This window comes from Fusarium flagelliforme (genome assembly GCF_020744385.1).
Source record: "Fusarium flagelliforme strain FIESC 12 MPI-CAGE-AA-0113 chromosome Unknown B0J16scaffold_8, whole genome shotgun sequence".
Classification (NCBI taxonomy): domain Eukaryota; kingdom Fungi; phylum Ascomycota; class Sordariomycetes; order Hypocreales; family Nectriaceae; genus Fusarium; species Fusarium flagelliforme.
In genome coordinates, this window is record NW_025763510.1 from 292168 (window position 1) to 308576 (window position 16409).

The 16409-nt window shown below is 48.9% G+C and overlaps 2 protein-coding genes across 2 annotated transcripts; one reads left to right on the forward strand and one right to left on the reverse strand.

The window, feature by feature from the left end:
* Positions 1–1294: 1294 nt before the first annotated feature.
* On the reverse strand, positions 1295–8658 carry B0J16DRAFT_405555 (polyketide synthase; the record flags this gene model as incomplete). Its single annotated transcript, XM_046132900.1, has 6 exons — positions 1295–3329; positions 3383–4542; positions 4596–7400; positions 7474–7563; positions 7615–8444; positions 8541–8658. The coding sequence occupies 6 exons, from the start codon at positions 8656–8658 to the stop codon at positions 1295–1297; spliced, it is 7038 nt and encodes a 2345-aa protein (XP_045977565.1).
* Positions 8659–9791: 1133 nt separating this feature from the next.
* On the forward strand, positions 9792–16164 carry B0J16DRAFT_405558 (polyketide synthase; the record flags this gene model as incomplete). Its single annotated transcript, XM_046132901.1, has 5 exons — positions 9792–10087; positions 10139–10424; positions 10480–12039; positions 12100–12303; positions 12362–16164. 5 exons carry the CDS (start codon positions 9792–9794, stop codon positions 16121–16123), a joined length of 6108 nt encoding a protein of 2035 aa, XP_045977566.1. The 3' UTR covers positions 16124–16164.
* Between the last annotated feature and the right edge of the window lie 245 nt (positions 16165–16409).

A 16409-nucleotide genomic window follows, 5' to 3' on the forward strand; every position in this document is an offset into this window, starting at 1 on the left:
CAACGAACTCGATGTTTTTGAGGCGGTGAGTCCACACTCCGAGCCCGCCAGCGCCTGTCGAGCGACCGAGATAGTCGTGGCCAGTGTTGCGGATAACAAGACGAATATTATTTGCACGTGCGAAAGTTATGGCTTCTTGGACATCGGAAGCTTTATCAGCAGCGATAGCATAAGACACATAGTTACCTAATTTGCAAGGACTGATCCGTGGTTGAAATGGATCACAGCTCTGATTCGCAAAAAAGGGAGCCATCACCGATGAGGATGAGGCAAAACTAAATCCATGTTATTCATGACTTCATTTATGTCATGGAAAGAGTTATGTGACTTACTGAATTGTAGCATTCTGCCACTGTTGTTTCAGAGATTGACATAAGTCCTCCTCGAACGTTGGGTCATGGCATGGCGCACCTAGAGGAACAGTCTTAATCAGGTTTCCAGAAACGGAAATGTTTAGGGCTTTCCATTCAGCTGCAGAAGGCCAACAGCTGTCTCCAGGGAAACATTTGCAGTCGGCTGATGGGTTGGCACCAGATGTAGATGAGGCTCCCAGAAGAAGGGTTAAATACATCGATGGTGAGAGCTTCATTATTACAGTAGACGGCAATTATGTCAGCGTCGAAGGGGAATGCACTGGTAAGTAGTATGTAGCGAAAATTTGTCTTTGATAAATGATTAACTTATAAATTATACTGAGGGATATATGTATGGAGTGTTATCTTATATTGCGTGAGCACTTACGAGATGGTATCGCCGATAAATAAGATATGTAATTCAGAGCATTAAATATGACTCAGCTTAGCGTCAACGCCAGGGTTCAATTAACTCATAGATTACGCACATAGTAATCATGCACTGTACATTTCCTGCACATTGCAGATTCGAAGCATGATAAGACGACAGTAAATGATCGAGCGGAGCGAGAGTAATCGCTTTATCTTTTGTCGATCCTAAAGTAGATATTTGATCATCCCTTACATGATGTTCTGTAAAGCTTCATTTCCCACACGCTATCATCATGTGATTTCGAGTTTCCAAATGTATGCTCGTTACTCGCACAATTAAGACAAGCTATAAGTAGCTTGGAAGTCTCGTTCAATAAATTATGTATCAACCTCATAGTACTCCCAACCACCCTATAGTGGAGCCTGTAGATAACACAGCAGAATAATAAATATTTACTATATGAGATTTAGGTTAATAATTCTCAAAACATATGAATAGATACATAAAGTTAGTTTAATAATTCTCAAAACATATGAATAGATGCATAAAGTCTTATCCTTATGTCTCTTTAAGATACCGAGACCAATTTGCTCGTGCTAGCAAGTTTACCAGCAAAGCTCTCCATTGGCACCGCAGCCAAGATCTCAAGCAAAGCAACGTTAACCTTCATCTCTCTCGTGATCCAGTTCCTAACCTCTAGCGCAACAAGAGAGTCAACTCCATAACGGTATAACGGCTGACCAGGGTCAACCTCTGACTGTGGCATTTGCAAGATGTCGGCTACCTTTCCGACCAAGGCATGTGTAATGATCTCAGCTGCCTTAGCCTTGCTGCTAGCTTCGGACAGTTGCGATGAAATAGACATGGCCGTTGCCTGCTTGTCACCGGAAGCTTCGGCAGAGAGGCTCGTAACCGCCAGAGGTCCAAACCGAGGGTCTTGAAAGTATGTCGGTTTTGCTAGGCCGTGAGTTGCCATGATATCGGCGGTACCCAAACCGGTACAGATCTGGGCAGGGATATCGCTGTTGTTGTCTGTTTGCCCTTTGATCAAACTCTTCATCAAAGCACGGAATGCAGGCTCGCGGATTCCCAACACTTCTTCCCAGAGCTTGATGTTTCCGGTAGTGCCTTGTTCTGCAAGCACTCCGACATCCCGCATGATGCCCAAGTTAACGGACACCGCCTTGAGTCCTTGAGCCCGGCGATAGTGGGCCAGAGCGTCCTGATAAGTGTTTCCAGCTGCGTACTGGGCTTGGCTGGGATATCCATAAATACCTGAGCTTGAAGAACAGATGACCATGAAATCCAGAGGCCGCTCGTGGTCAAAGTACTTGTGTAGGTTCCAACTGCCTTGTACCTTGGGCTTCAAGGGAAGTGTCCACTCCTCGTATGTCATTTTCTCAAAGACAACATCACGGAGGACCATGGCCATCTGCACAACGCCCTTGATAGGGGGCAAGTCTCGCGAACACTCGTCCATTGCATTAACAAAAGCCTTCTCGTCCGAGATGTCGGCGGCATATGCCTTGACCTTGGCGCCTTGGCTTGTAAGCTCATTGATGGTAGCCTTCGCTTCGCTAGTGCTATCGCCTGATCGGGAGATGAAGGCAATATTCCTAGCTCCACAGTTCACGAACTCTTTTGCAAGACTCCGACCGAGGCCGCCAAGTCCTCCGGCAAAGAGATATGTCGCTTGACTGTCAAGTTTCAAGGAATTCCTGGCCAAATGCAAGACCGGTGCTTGAGCATCGTCTGGGAAGGAGAGCACTAGTTTTCCGCGGTGCTTCCCCTGTTGCATGATACGGAAAGCGTCCTCAACTTGGCTGATGGGGTAAACGGTCATGGGGCTTGGTGTTTGTAAGATACCACGATCCAAAAGCTTGAAGACGTCCTGGAGGATCTCTCCCAAAGCCGCGGGATCCTCTTCAAAAAGAGTATACATATTAATGAAGGAGAACGTAGTACTCTTGGAAAAGGGGCGCATGTCAAGAAGCATGTTGTTGGTGATGTCTCGCAAACCAATCTCCACAAATGTACCAAAGGTTGCAAGGCAGCTCCAAGATACTCTTAAGAGCTCACCAGAGAGTGAATTCAAAACGCAATCCACTCCACGACCGCCGGTGACACGCATGATACCTTTAGCAAAGCTTGCATCTCGCGAGTTGAAGATATGGTCTTCTGACACTTGGTACTTGTCCGTGAGAAGCTTGCGCTTGTCATCCGAGCCGACAGTGGCGTACACAACGAGACCGAGATGCTTGGAAAGTTGCAGAGCTGCTTGTCCTACTCCACCTGCAGCGGCATGGATTAAGACAGACTGACCCCGTTGGAGCTTCGCCAGTCTGACAAGGGCATAGTATGCCGTGGTATGCACAACGGGCACTGCGGCTGCCTCCTCGAATGACATGGCATCGGAGATCTTGGCCGTGACTCGATGATCCGCTCTCATAATTGTTGCATGAGTTCCCATGTCGAGAGTACTCACACGGTCGCCAGGCTTCAGATGTGTTGCATCACGGCCTGTCCTTAGGACGATGCCGCTTGCTTCCTGGCCAAGTCCCTTTACTGGTACCAGTGCCATCGATGCCATAACATCTCGGAAACTAAGAGATAACTTGTTAGATCGATTAATGTAGTGGGAAGATGCTATGCTTACTTGAGACCTGTAGCCTTTACTTGAATCTCAACCTCATGGTCTGCGAGTGGAGCTAATAATCGCTCATCATTAACAAAGTAGAGCGTGTCCAAGAGACCAGGCTTTCCAATGGTGAGTCTTAAAGGATGTTCTTGGTCGCTCAATTTCATAACTCGAGTGTCATCATGGAGGTGATGACGGATATCCTCGTTCTCCGCCAGACCTTCGAAGATTCTTGCAACTTGCAGTAATCCATCCTTGTCACGGAATTCGTTATCCGAAGGCTTCGAGGCAATGATCTTAGATGCCAGACGTGGGCAATGCTGTAATCCAGTTGGCTCGCTGAGATGCAGGACTTCGAATTTGACTCCCTCAATCTCGCTCATGATGCACCGTGAGAAGCCATCAACCAGGGCTAGTGAGGGGCTGTCACCATAAGTGATCCACAGGATACGCTGGCAGGTCAAAACGACTTTTCGAATGAGTTGAAAGTCTGATTCAAAGAGCCTATCAAGTAGTGGCTGCTCGACCTCCAGTAACGACATGCATGTCTTGCCATCAAAGGTAGAGTCATCAATGCTATCAGCCAAACTTTGTGTCGACACGCTGAAGCCTTGGCCCTCAAGATCCAGCAGAACTTTCCCGGCAAACTCTTGGGTCGTAGTAGACTTAATTAATGGCAGAAGAATGACGATTTCATCCTTATGAATTCCATTGGTTGGTTTGTCTTGCTCATCTACAAACCCGGCGAAGACCTCCAAGGACGGATCGCCCTGGATGCTATGTAGAAGCTGGAATCCCTTTGCCTTCAACGGCGCCGTGGTATCTGTGGTGTTGGTAGCAACCACGATTGCTGTATTGTGTTTTGAAATCTTGAATAACAACTCAAGGACCTTGGCATAGCTGTCTTGAAGAAGGACCGCTTGCGGTATAATGACTATATCTGCAACACCCTCGTTTGCCGATGCATAATCCATTAGGGCATCAATGGTGAACAGACCTGACGGTGCAGTTTCGCTCTGAACGTCTTCTGTGTCATTCGTAACTGCGTATTTAATTTGGTTGGGAAGAATGGTTCCTGAAGGGAGTTTGGATGTGTACGTGTTGGGCAGCGTATCTGAATGCGGAATGAATTCAACAACACTGGCAGCTGGATTGTCATGGAGTAACATGCGAATAAACTGTCGATTATAGTTAGCTTCATATCCAGACACGTAAATTACAGAATACCTACCTCAGTGAGTCGATCTTGTGCTGCGATGCTTTCCATTACATGCTTGAGATGACATGGCTCCATGAGGCTCAACGCATAGTCCCAACGCACCTTGGAGGTGATCTCAGCTGGGTCGACTTCAACAGCAGTCTCCTCAGTTGCGGCCTCATCCATTTCAAGCTCCGAGGTTCGAAAGTCGATGACTGACAGGATAACTCTTGACAAGTCCTTGTCGAACATGATGGTGTCAGCAGACAACTCGTTGAAGCCAGATCTGTGCGATCTGCAAAGACCCGGCATCATGTATCCAACTTCGGATGGAACATCAACTGAAATCTCCATCTCTCCAATCTTGGTCGGGACAAAAGGCTTGTCGAACTCAAAGGTACCATTCTTGTATGTACTTCCCAGCCAGCCCTGGAATACAGCATCAAGCGTGGCCCCGTGGATGAGGAATGGTCTGTCCAGGTGTCCCTTGCTGAAAGTCTCACCAATGTCGATGAGCTTGACATCGAAAACAGTCTTGCCGTCGCCAGGATGACAGTTCTCAACTCCCTGGAAGGTATCGCCATAACGCCAAGCAGCTTTCATCATGTGTTTATAGAAACGATCTTTGGCATAAGTCGCAGGACACTCCTGGAGAACTTGGTGGTAATCGGCAATCCGCCCAGAGACAATTTGGGAGTTCTCGTGAGCCATCTGCTTACTTGTGCTGCCCTCGTAATCAATTGTGATCAATCCACGGCAATTATCCCTCAACTGGTCAGTTCCGGCACATGAGGATACCGTAAATTCCCACCAAGTCGCTGGGGTTGATCCAGAGGTGGCAACCAGTTGTGGCTTCATCTGTATGATAACCTCAGTAGCCTGATCCTCGGGAAGGGCCATGGCAGCCGAGAAGGATACATCGCGGAGTCTGAATGCCCGTGCAATCTTGCCAGGATCAACCATCTGCTGTGCGGCCTCAAGAACTATGCTGACCATCCCAGCACCTGGGAACAGGACCGTGGTTCCAACTGTATGACCGCGGATCCAAAGCTCGTCGTCAAGCCTGATGAAACCACGCCAAACACGCTGACTCTCGTTCATCTTGGGTACAGGGGCGCCAATAATGCTTCTTGTCGGAACACTTTGCGCGACAAGCTCTCTCTGAATACGAGACTCTGCTCGGAACTTCTTAGAGTGATTCCAGGGGTAAGGTGGGAGGTCCGTCAGTAAACGGCAGCCTGAGTCGCCATTGACCTTTTGCATATCGATGGGGAGTCCTTGGAGAAACAAACTCGCGGCGAGATCTAAACTGGTTTCGAGCGCATTCTGACCTCGTGTGAGCATGGACTTGTATCCAACGTTCTCAATGTCAAAATGAGACAGAATCTGCTCGATAGGACCACCCAAAGCACCATGGGGGCCTATCTCAACCAGGACATCGACAGATCTTTGACCATTTCCACCCGTGGGGGAAACCATCTCTTTGATTGTGTCCGAGAACAGTACGGGAGAGATCAGATTGCGACCCCAGTAGTAGGATCCCAGAAGCTCAGGATCGACTTGGTGGCTGCTGACGCTCGATATCATGATGGGCTGATGGGACGGGGATGACTGGGGCTCTATATCTGCAATGGATTCGGTGTAGTCGGCGAAGACGGAGTTCATGTGAGTGGAGTGATAGGCCACCTCAACTCTTAGTCGTCGCGCGAAAATGCCTCGCTTCTCCAGGATGGCTCTCAGCTCTTCGAGTGGGACAACATCGCCAGAGAGCCTGAGATTGGAGGGTGAATTTACGCAGGCGACTGTTACCTGACCCCCTTGCAAGTTGGAGTCATTGATAAGTGTTTCTGCGTCAGCTCTCGAACAGCCAACGGCCATCATGCCACCCTTCAAATGATTGAGACTGGACGAGAATTTGCCTCTGAAGTAAGCCACTGCGATAGCATCTTTGTGAGATAGAGCCTCAATGCAATACGCTGCAGCGATCTCGCCACTGGAATGGCCGACTACACTCGCAGGTGCCATTCCCCACGATCTGAGTTCGTCGATCAGTGCGATCTGCAATACCGTGCAGATCGGCTGGCTGATCTCGGGCAAACTGAGTCGAGATTCCTTTTGAGCCCTGGATAGTTCAACGACGGGAGTCCAGTCGCAACCCAGATCTTGTAGGTAATCGGTAGATCTCTGCACCGAATCTTTGAAAACTGGGCGATGGAGCATCTCGACTCCCATTCGAGCCCACTGAGCACCTTGACCGGTGAAAACAAAGCCGAGCTTTGGTTGGCTCCTTGGTTCACGAACAGCAAATTCACTTTGAGGAGTGGAAAGCTTTTCTCGCAGTTCGGCCAAACTCTCCGCCGTGTGAGCTGTCTTCCAAGAGAGGCCAGACTTGCTAGCAGCAAGACTATGCCCTAGATCGGCCAGATACTCGGGCCTTGCTCCAGCGGGTCCTAGGCTATCAAAGTGGTCGACCAGAGACTTGGAGACTCGATCGAGACCGGCTTGGTCGTGACTGCTGATAGTAAACAGTCTCTTGCCGCTGTGAGCGGGTTGGTGTTGCGCATCGCTGTAGAGAATGCCGTTCGGTGCTGAGTTGAAAGCTTCCAATACGACATGTCCGTTTGTGCCTCCCATGCCAAAACCACTGACGCTCATACGCTTGGTGCGAGCCGCAGGCCATGGGGTTAGCTTGGTGGGTACAGCCATGTTCCACTCGTCGAGTGGAATTTCGGGGTTTGGAGTCGTGAAATGGATATTGGGAGGGATAAGACTGTTTTCCATAGCCAGAACCCCCTTGATGACGCTAGCTACACCTGCGGCAGCCTCCAGATGACCGATCTTATTTGGAGTTAGCGTTTGATCTAGGTTCGCATCTTTCGATGGGACTTGCATTTGGCTTGAGACTTCCCACCCACAACTTTCGGGTTTTGCTAGCACCTTGGCCGATGGTACGGTGAATAGCCCCCGTTTCGACTGGATCTCCAGCTTTGGTTCCGGTACCCTATACCAATATCAGTATCTGGTGGATAAAATGATTAAAGAGAATACTCACATGCGCTTCCACGTACTGGGTTGCTCCATAGTCCAAGCCGCGAGTCTCATAAACATGTTTGATAAGCGCAGCTTGGGCCTCACTCGATGGCATGGTAACACCCTGAGTCCAGCCGTCCGAGTTGACGCCAGAGGCGCGTATGACTGCACGGATGTTGTCACCATCTTCTATAGCCTTTTCCAGCTTCTTCAAAACAAGGATACCACATCCCTCACCACGACCATAGCCTCCTGCATCCTTGTCAAAGGACCGTGAGTGGCCCTCAGGGTTGAGAAATCCAAGATTGTTAAGCTGCATTGTGCCGTCTGGAGTCAGAATCATTCCCACACCGCCAGCGAGGGCCATCTCAGCATCCCCTGATAAAAGACTCTGGCAAGCTAGGTGAATGGCTACGAGGCTTGATGAGCAGGCCGTGTGTACAGTAGCACTTGGGCCATGAATGTCGAAGAAGTGCGAGATTCGATTGGCGATCATCTCCTCACAAGTCCCAAGTACATGGTACTTTGGGTTATGAGCGAAATCACGGACGACAGCATCTCTGTAGTCGCTCATGGAGGAGCCGACAAAACAGGCAGTGGTAGTACCGGCAACCTGCTTGAGGGGCTTGCCCGCATTTTCAAAGGCCTCGTATGCGACCTCGAGTGCGATGCGTTGTTTTGGATCAAGCGAGATAGCCTCGGCGGCGGTGATGTTGAAGAATGCAGCATCAAAGACATGGGGATCCTGCTTCAAGAAATGTCCACCTGTGACTGGCAAGACATTCTGCCGTTTACTGTTTGGGTGGTAGAAAGCTTGTGCATTGTATCGATCTGTTGTTTCGGAATATGCGTCTTGATACGAGTCAGTGAGAAGCTCGAAGCGGGGATATAGCGTTCAAGAAGGTCCTGTTGACACCAGTACAGATGCTATCCAGTGTAGCGACTCACCCTTTCCGCTTTTCAAAAGGTCCCAGAACTTGGATGGGGAGGTGGCATCGCCAGGGAAGCGACAGGCCAACCCTACGATGGCAACGGGGCCGGGCACTTGTTTGTTTTCGAAGGCCATTGTTCTAGCAGCGTCAAATAGAAACGAAATAGTCTAAACGCGAAAAACAATTGATGAATGTATTTGTCTATCCTTTGTTCATATTCTTCGTTTAAAGGGTCACGACCAGACTATATTGCGTGTGAATTTCCTACAATCGTTGATATCTTTGCCCTGTCAAGTTTTCTTGGCCTTCCTATCGCAGATACAAAATCTTCTGTTGGTACAGCATCGTCATGATACAAAAGTTGACATAAGATATGTCGTCAATGCTGACTGATCAGTAGCTATCAATTCCCCCATATCTCTTGGGTTCATCACTTACACATCATACTGTATATTTTGTCGCGACTTCACTTATCTTTCTGAAGTAATCAAGATGCACGTTTATCTTACCTTACAGGTCTGTAACTTGAAACGCGTATTTTGATTGTTACCCTAAAATCTTATCTTGCTTGCTTATTTGCATGATAGACTTTTATTTCTCGGCTTCCGAGTAGTTCTTTGGAGTGATGTTGACGATGCTTCACATGTCAGCGTTGATGAGAATGAGGCCACTCTGGCCAACTTTATTTTACCTTCTTATTCGAGATGCTTATCCTGACTAAAGATAAGCCCGATGCGACACCTTGAACGCTTCATACAGGCACCGCGTTGTTGGTGGGCTATGCTGACTGCATATCCGACGCGGCCCGTATACTACCCTGCACCTTGATAAAAACTAGCGAGCTGCCGAACGGATGCAACTGCCGTATCTGCTTAGCTAAATTGTCAGATATACCATCAGCGACCCAGCTCCGATTGGTGACAGATAGGAGAATCTTCCGTCAGCTTTTCCATTCCGTTTCGATAATCATACTTCTGACTACATAGCTACCAGATAGATATCAAATTATGTCAGCTTAATGTATGATGAAATCTATATCTGAGTCATTCAGGAGTTTCCATGCCTTATACTCTGCTATCTTGAGAAGACCTATATTAGTCATCAGATAAGCCTTTCTCAGAAAGGCTTTATCGTACTATCGGGAGATGCGTTACATCAAGATCTACTAAGATACTCGAGATAACAGCAACTCCTATAAAACGGCCCAGGCCAAGTTCAGGATATGTTGTAAAGGATATCTGGCAACCATCGTTATTATTCTGAAACTATGGCGCCAAACAAGAAAACGATTCTTCTCTTTGGAGATCAGACTGATTCCTGGGTTGACGGAATCGACCGGCTCTACCAAGATGCTGCCTCCAGCCCGTGGCTGCAATCATTTCTTGATGATCTAACTCACGCATTCAAGGCCCACACAGGGGGTATGGATGCCGTGCTGCGAGAGAGTCTAGGCGATTTTGCAACTCTCCAGGAGCTCGCTGAAAAGTATCGCTACACTACCGACGACGTAGGAATGGCTCAAGCATTCCTAATCTACGCTGTAAGGGCAGGAATATTCCTCAAGTATGTTTCAAATCGTCCATCGCCCAAGACACCTATTTTCTAACAATCTAGATGGGCAAAGCAGGAACCGAGCCTCTTGAGCATAGGCGAAGATCATCCCGAGTGGGTTGGTATCTCTGGAGGTCTTATCAGTTTTTCTGTTTTGGCTGTAGCTGAAACCTTTGAGAAATTGTACGAAGCATGCCTCGAGGTTGCCGGTCTACTTGCCAGATTGTGTCGGTTCACCTCTGTCAAATCCCGCAGCATGGAGGACCGTAGCGGTGCTTGGGGCTGGACTGTACTGGGAATTGAGGCAGATGACCTGCGCAACGCCCTGGATCAGTATCAGCAAAGCATGGTGAGTGACGATGGTGACGAATGTCTCAGAAGGGTCACTGATAACTGAACTGCAGGGAATTCCGCCTATCAAAAGAGCACAGGTGGCAGTGACGGGACATCGATGGAACACGATTGTCGGACCACCGTCTATTCTGCAGCTTGTTGTCAAGGAATGCCCGGCAATCAGATCGCTTCCCAAGAATGAGCTCAACATCCATGCGCTGCAGCATACCGTGGTCACTAGCCAAGCCGATCTTGACTATATTGTCGGAGATTCCACTCTTTTGAGTCAACCCCTCCCTTCCCACTTCACACTTTGGGGTATGGATGACCCCAGAGCCGATTATACGAATTGGGGTGATATGCTGAGAGCGATTTGCTCACAAGCCTTATCTCGGCCCTTGGACATTAAGCATGTTGTCCATCAACTGAGCTCTAAGTTGAGATCCTTCCCGCAACTTCACGTCAAGCCCATTGGTCCATGTAGCCATCTATCATACTTGACCAGCGTTCTCAAGTCAGCTGGAAGAACTGTTTCTATTGCAGACGACCATCCACCCAGTACGCCCCCAAAGGTACTTCCAGGACGTATCGCTATAGTTGGAATGGCTGGAAGAGGTCCAGGCAGCGACAATGTCGAGGAGTTTTGGAATGTCATCATGTCCAAGCTCGATCTCTGTGAGGAGATCCCTGAAGATCGCTTTAAATTGACAGAGTTCTTCCGCTCGAAACACGACAGCGGGTGTACCACAACAACAAAGTTCGGATGTTTTATGAACAAGCCCGGTCATTTCGACAACCGCTTCTTTCATATTTCACCTAGAGAAGCGCTTTTGATGGATCCAGGTCATCGACAGTTCTTGATGACTACATATGAAGCTCTCGAAAGCGCCGGATATTCGGACGGTGGGACAAGGGACGTAGACCCAGCCAGGATTGCTACCTTCTTCGGACAGTGTAACGATGACTGGCATGATGTGAGCCACCACACCCTTGGATGCGACGCCTACACGCTGCAAGGAGTCCAACGTGCTTTTGGAGCCGGCCGCGTTGCTTTCCAGTTCAAGTGGGAGGGTCCAACCTACTCACTCGACTCGGCCTGTGCCTCTACAGCATCATCCATCCATCTCGCCTGCACCAGCCTTCTCGCCAAGGAGACAGATATGGCCGTCGCTGGAGCAGCCAACGTGGTTGGATATCCACACTCATGGACCAGCCTCAGCAAATCTGGTGTATTGTCCGATACCGGCAACTGCAAGACCTTTCGCGACGACGCTGATGGTTATTGTCGCGCTGACTTTGTCGGAACTGTTGTGCTAAAGCGTTTGGAAGATGCTATCGCACACAACGACAATATTCTGGCGGTTGTAGCTGCTTCTGGAAGAAATCACTCTGGCAACTCTTCCTCGATTACAACATCCGATGCCGAAGCTCAGGAGCGGCTTTTTCGAAAGATGATGCAGAATGCAAGGGTCTCGCCAAACGACATCTCCTATGTAGAGATGCACGGCACTGGCACCAAAGTTGGTGACCCAGCAGAGATGGGTGCTTTGGCAAGCTTGTTTGCACACAGACGCGCCGCAAAGCCCGTGGTGGTTGGAGGAGTCAAAGCAAATGTCGGACATAGCGAATCTGTGAGTTAGTTAATTGGTTCTCTAATGACTGGCCACTGACCGATCTCTTCAACTACACAGGCTGCCGGAATTGCTTCATTACTGAAGTGCATCATGATGTTCCAAAAGAACATTCTACCTCCGCAAGCGGGCATGCCGCATGCTCTAAATCCCAACTTTCCGCCTCTCTCTGAGATCAATATCGAAATACCATCGGAACCAAGTACATTCGGGTCCCCGGCCTCCCAGTCGAGACGAATTCTTCTGAACAATTTTGATGCAGCGGTCAGTTACCTCTCCTGGGTCCGATGTACCATCACATTACTGATTGAGATTTATTCAGGGTGGCAATGCTTGTATCCTACTCGAGGACTATGCAGACGATGTAGTCAAGAACAGCGATCCGCGAGTGCATCATGTTGTTGCTACTTCTGCTAGAACACAAGCTTCGTATCACGGCAACAAAGTCAAGTTCTTACAATGGCTCCGGGCGAATCCTACAGCCAGAATTGAAGACGTGGCCTATACAACCACCGCCAGAAGAACCCACCATCCCATACGCTCCGCATTTACAGTATCGTCAACCCAAGAACTTATCGACAGGGTCGAGGCAGATACAGCGGATAGCCCAGCCGTCCAAAAGTCCCCTGTCGTTTTTGTTTTCACGGGGCAGGGATCTCATTATGCTGGTATGGGTAGCACCCTGTATGAGACCAGTCCAGTTTTCCGGGAGACTGTGAATCTCTGTGCGACTATCTGTGAAGAACAAAACTTCCCTCCGTTTCTGGATTTAATCACTCAGAGCGATAGTGAAATATCCCACAAGACCACGTTGGAGGTGCAACTCGCCGTTCTAACGCTCGAGATTGGTCTTGCTGCTCTCTGGAGGTCTTTTGGTATCCAGCCATCCGTGGTTATTGGTCATTCGCTGGGAGAGTATGCCGCTCTCCATGTTTCTGGAGTTCTTTCTCTGGCTGATGTGCTCTATCTGGTTGGTCAGCGAGCCCTACTCATGTTACAGAGATGCGAGGTCAACACAAGCGCCATGCTTTCCGTCTCCATGCCTGTTGCAGACGTACATGGCCTACTCGAAACACAGGCAGATCCCTCATGCGAGATAGCCTGTGTCAATAGTACAAATGCTTCAGTAATCAGTGGAAGCATAGAGAGCATTACTCAATTACAAACAGGTCTAAAAGGACGGCCAAGAATGCTTTCGGTACCTTATGGGTTCCATTCGTCCCAGATGGATCCCATTCTGGCTGACTATGCTGCCCTGGCCGGTGGTGTCACCTTCTCAGAGCCAAAGGTCCCTGTTGCGTCAACATTACTCGGCTCCATAGTCGAAACCTCTGGTACATTTAACGCGGGTTACATGGCACGGCAGTGTCGACAGCCAGTCAATTTTGTCGGCGCTCTCGAGGCCATTCAATCCAACTACACAGACCCTGTCTGGCTCGAGCTTGGACCGAGTCAGATCTGTTCCTCCTTTGTCAGAGCCACTCTATCACCGCCTCCAAGCAGGATCTCGTCTACTCTCGACAATCGCACCAATGCGTGGTTATCTGTAGGAAGATGCTTATCCAACCTCTATAAGAATGGCGCAACTATAGATTGGCTTGCGCTTCACCAGCCATATGTCAACAGCCTTAAGCTTCTTAACCTCCCAACATACGCCTGGGATCTCAAGGACTTTTGGATCAGCTACACAGAGACCAAGGATCAGCTGCCTGCATCAACCGCGAATGGTAATGAGGCATTCAAGGTGAACATATCAACCTGTGCACAGCAGATTATTGAGCACATTTCTCCCCCAAACATGAAGGTAACTTTCAGAGCATCGCTTCAAGATTCTGGATTCAAGACCTTAATTGACGGTCATCGGTTGAGAGACAAGTCTGTGTGTCCAGGAAGTGTTTTTTCTGAGGCTGCATTAGCGGCGGTGAACCATGTCCTTCAGTTGTATCCTTTGAAGAGCCTGAAGGGCCCCGCCTTGGTTCTTCGACATCTCAGTCTCAAGCGGCCACTGACCTACGGGCTCGTTGGTCTGGACGGTGACCTCATCACGGTCGTGGCTCCGGAGGCCCCATCCAGTCATAATTTCAAGGTCTCATGGAAAGCTACCAAAGGAAATTCATCCTACTCTCTGGGCGATTGCTTGGTGGCGGCTTGTGATGGACAGGTCATCCAAGCTGGGTGGGATAAAGTTGCATATTTTATCAGATCCAGGGTGGATGAAATTGTCCAGTCGTCAAAGAACGGGATCGGCCACCTCCTCCAGCCTCAGATTCTTTACGCACTTTTCGCCAATACCGTCCAATATGATGCTGCCTTCAAGTGTATCAAGGAGGCGTATATCTCTAGCGACTTCCAAGAGGCTGCTGCGGTAATTGTTCTTCAGCCAGATCCTAAAGACACACAGTTCATTGCCTCGCCCTACTGGGGTGAAAGCCTTGTGCATCTTGCCGGATTCGTGGCAAATTCGAACCCTGACCGTCAGAACCAGGGCACGACGTTCATGATGGATGGCTTCGACAGCTTCGAACAGACGGTTATTCCTGAGCCGGGAAAGCCATACCATACATATGTTCGTGTGACAAAGACTGAGAGCGCCTCAATGGCCTGCAACGTCTACATTTTCGACAAGGACAAGCTGATCATGCATTGTGCTGGCATCCACTTCCACGAGGTTGGAAACACCCTACTTGATCAGCTGCTAGGAGGCTCCAACATCACTAGAGACCAGCCTCCTCCTATCCCACCCCGGAAAGAAGTTCCAAAGCCAGTGGATACCACTGAAAAGGTTGAGACAGTGAGAGATGAGTCTCACTCAGATACCTCGGTCCTGGATAACATCCTGAACATCATTTCCAAGGAGACGGGATCTGACTTGGCTGATTTCCAAGATGACACATTGATCGCAGACCTTGGCGTCGATTCTATCATGGCCATTGAGATTGCAAGCCAGGTTACCGAACAAAGTGGGGTTGACCTTCTCCCTTCCTTCATCATAGACTATCCGGCTATTGGAGACCTTCGTCGGGCGTTTGCTCCCAAGTATATGCACACATCGGTTGAAAAGAACTCGTCAAAGCCATCGTTGATTAATGACACTCCCCAGACGCCGCAAAGCTCAAGCTCAAGCTTGGAGTCCTTTGATCAGCCATCAAGAAGTGTCACATCAACATCGGACTCGGGCAGCGTTGTCAAGATTGACTTTAGGCCTGATGACGACTCCCCAGCTCCCAAGGTCAAGATCACCTTGCTTCAAGGACGACCGGGTAATGCAAGAAGACCTTTTTATCTCATAGCTGATGGGACTGGTACAATAGCCACCTACATCCATTTGCCTCAGTTCAAATCGCAGGTGCCTATCTACGGCATTGACTCACCATTCCTCCGCTGCCCAACAAGGTTTACCACTGATGTTGGAATCACGGGAGCTGCGAGGTTCATCACGGAGGCTTTGATAAAGGCTCAGCCGGAGGGCGCCTTTCTACTTGGTGGATTCTCTGGTGGTGCTATGCTTGCATACGAAGTTTGTCGTCAGCTGGCAACCGCCAACCGGGAGGTGGATGGCCTCATGCTGATCGACATGTGTTCCCCACGCTCCAAGACCGTTGAGGACAAGAATGATATTGGCTGGGCTATCTTTGAGAGCGTATCTCGTCAAAATGGCCTTTGGAGATCAACAGACATGACTCGACAACATCTCCAAGCCATATTTGCTGCCGTTGCTACGTACCATCCACAGTCTTTGAAGGCTAGCCAGCGACCAAAACGAACAGCCATTATCTGGGCTGAGAAGGGTATGATTGATCGATGTGCTGGAGATTCTGAACTTATGCAAAAGCTCGCCAAGCGGGGTATTCCAACTGAGCCCTACCCCAGGTTTATGGAAGATTCTGAACTTGGCCCAGTTGCTTGGGGTCTTCCTCACAAGACCCAGCATGACTTGGGTCTCAACGGTTGGGACAAGTATATCGGAGAGGCTCTCTGTTTGTCTATTCCCGCGGATCATCTCGAGATGCCTATGCCTGGACATGTGCATCTGCTTCATGAGACTATGGCACGAGCATTTGAGTATTTTGACGAGTCAAACTAATCAAGATATTCACGCAGGGTAGGAAGCCAAATATAAGTTTGTTTCGCAAATACACTAGACTTGAGAATGACAAATTTTGTTACGTTGCGACTTTTCAAATTATTGTTTTAAAGCTTACCAAACTTAACGATGAGGGACAAGATGTCTGTGTAACTATAATACACTGAAATTTCAAAAATACGAGTAGTACCAGAGCTAACAACTGTGCGGCGTAACTAAGACTAACAATATTTGTTAAAACATATTATAAACTCTGAAACTGAGCTATACCGCAAGCCTGAGGTGC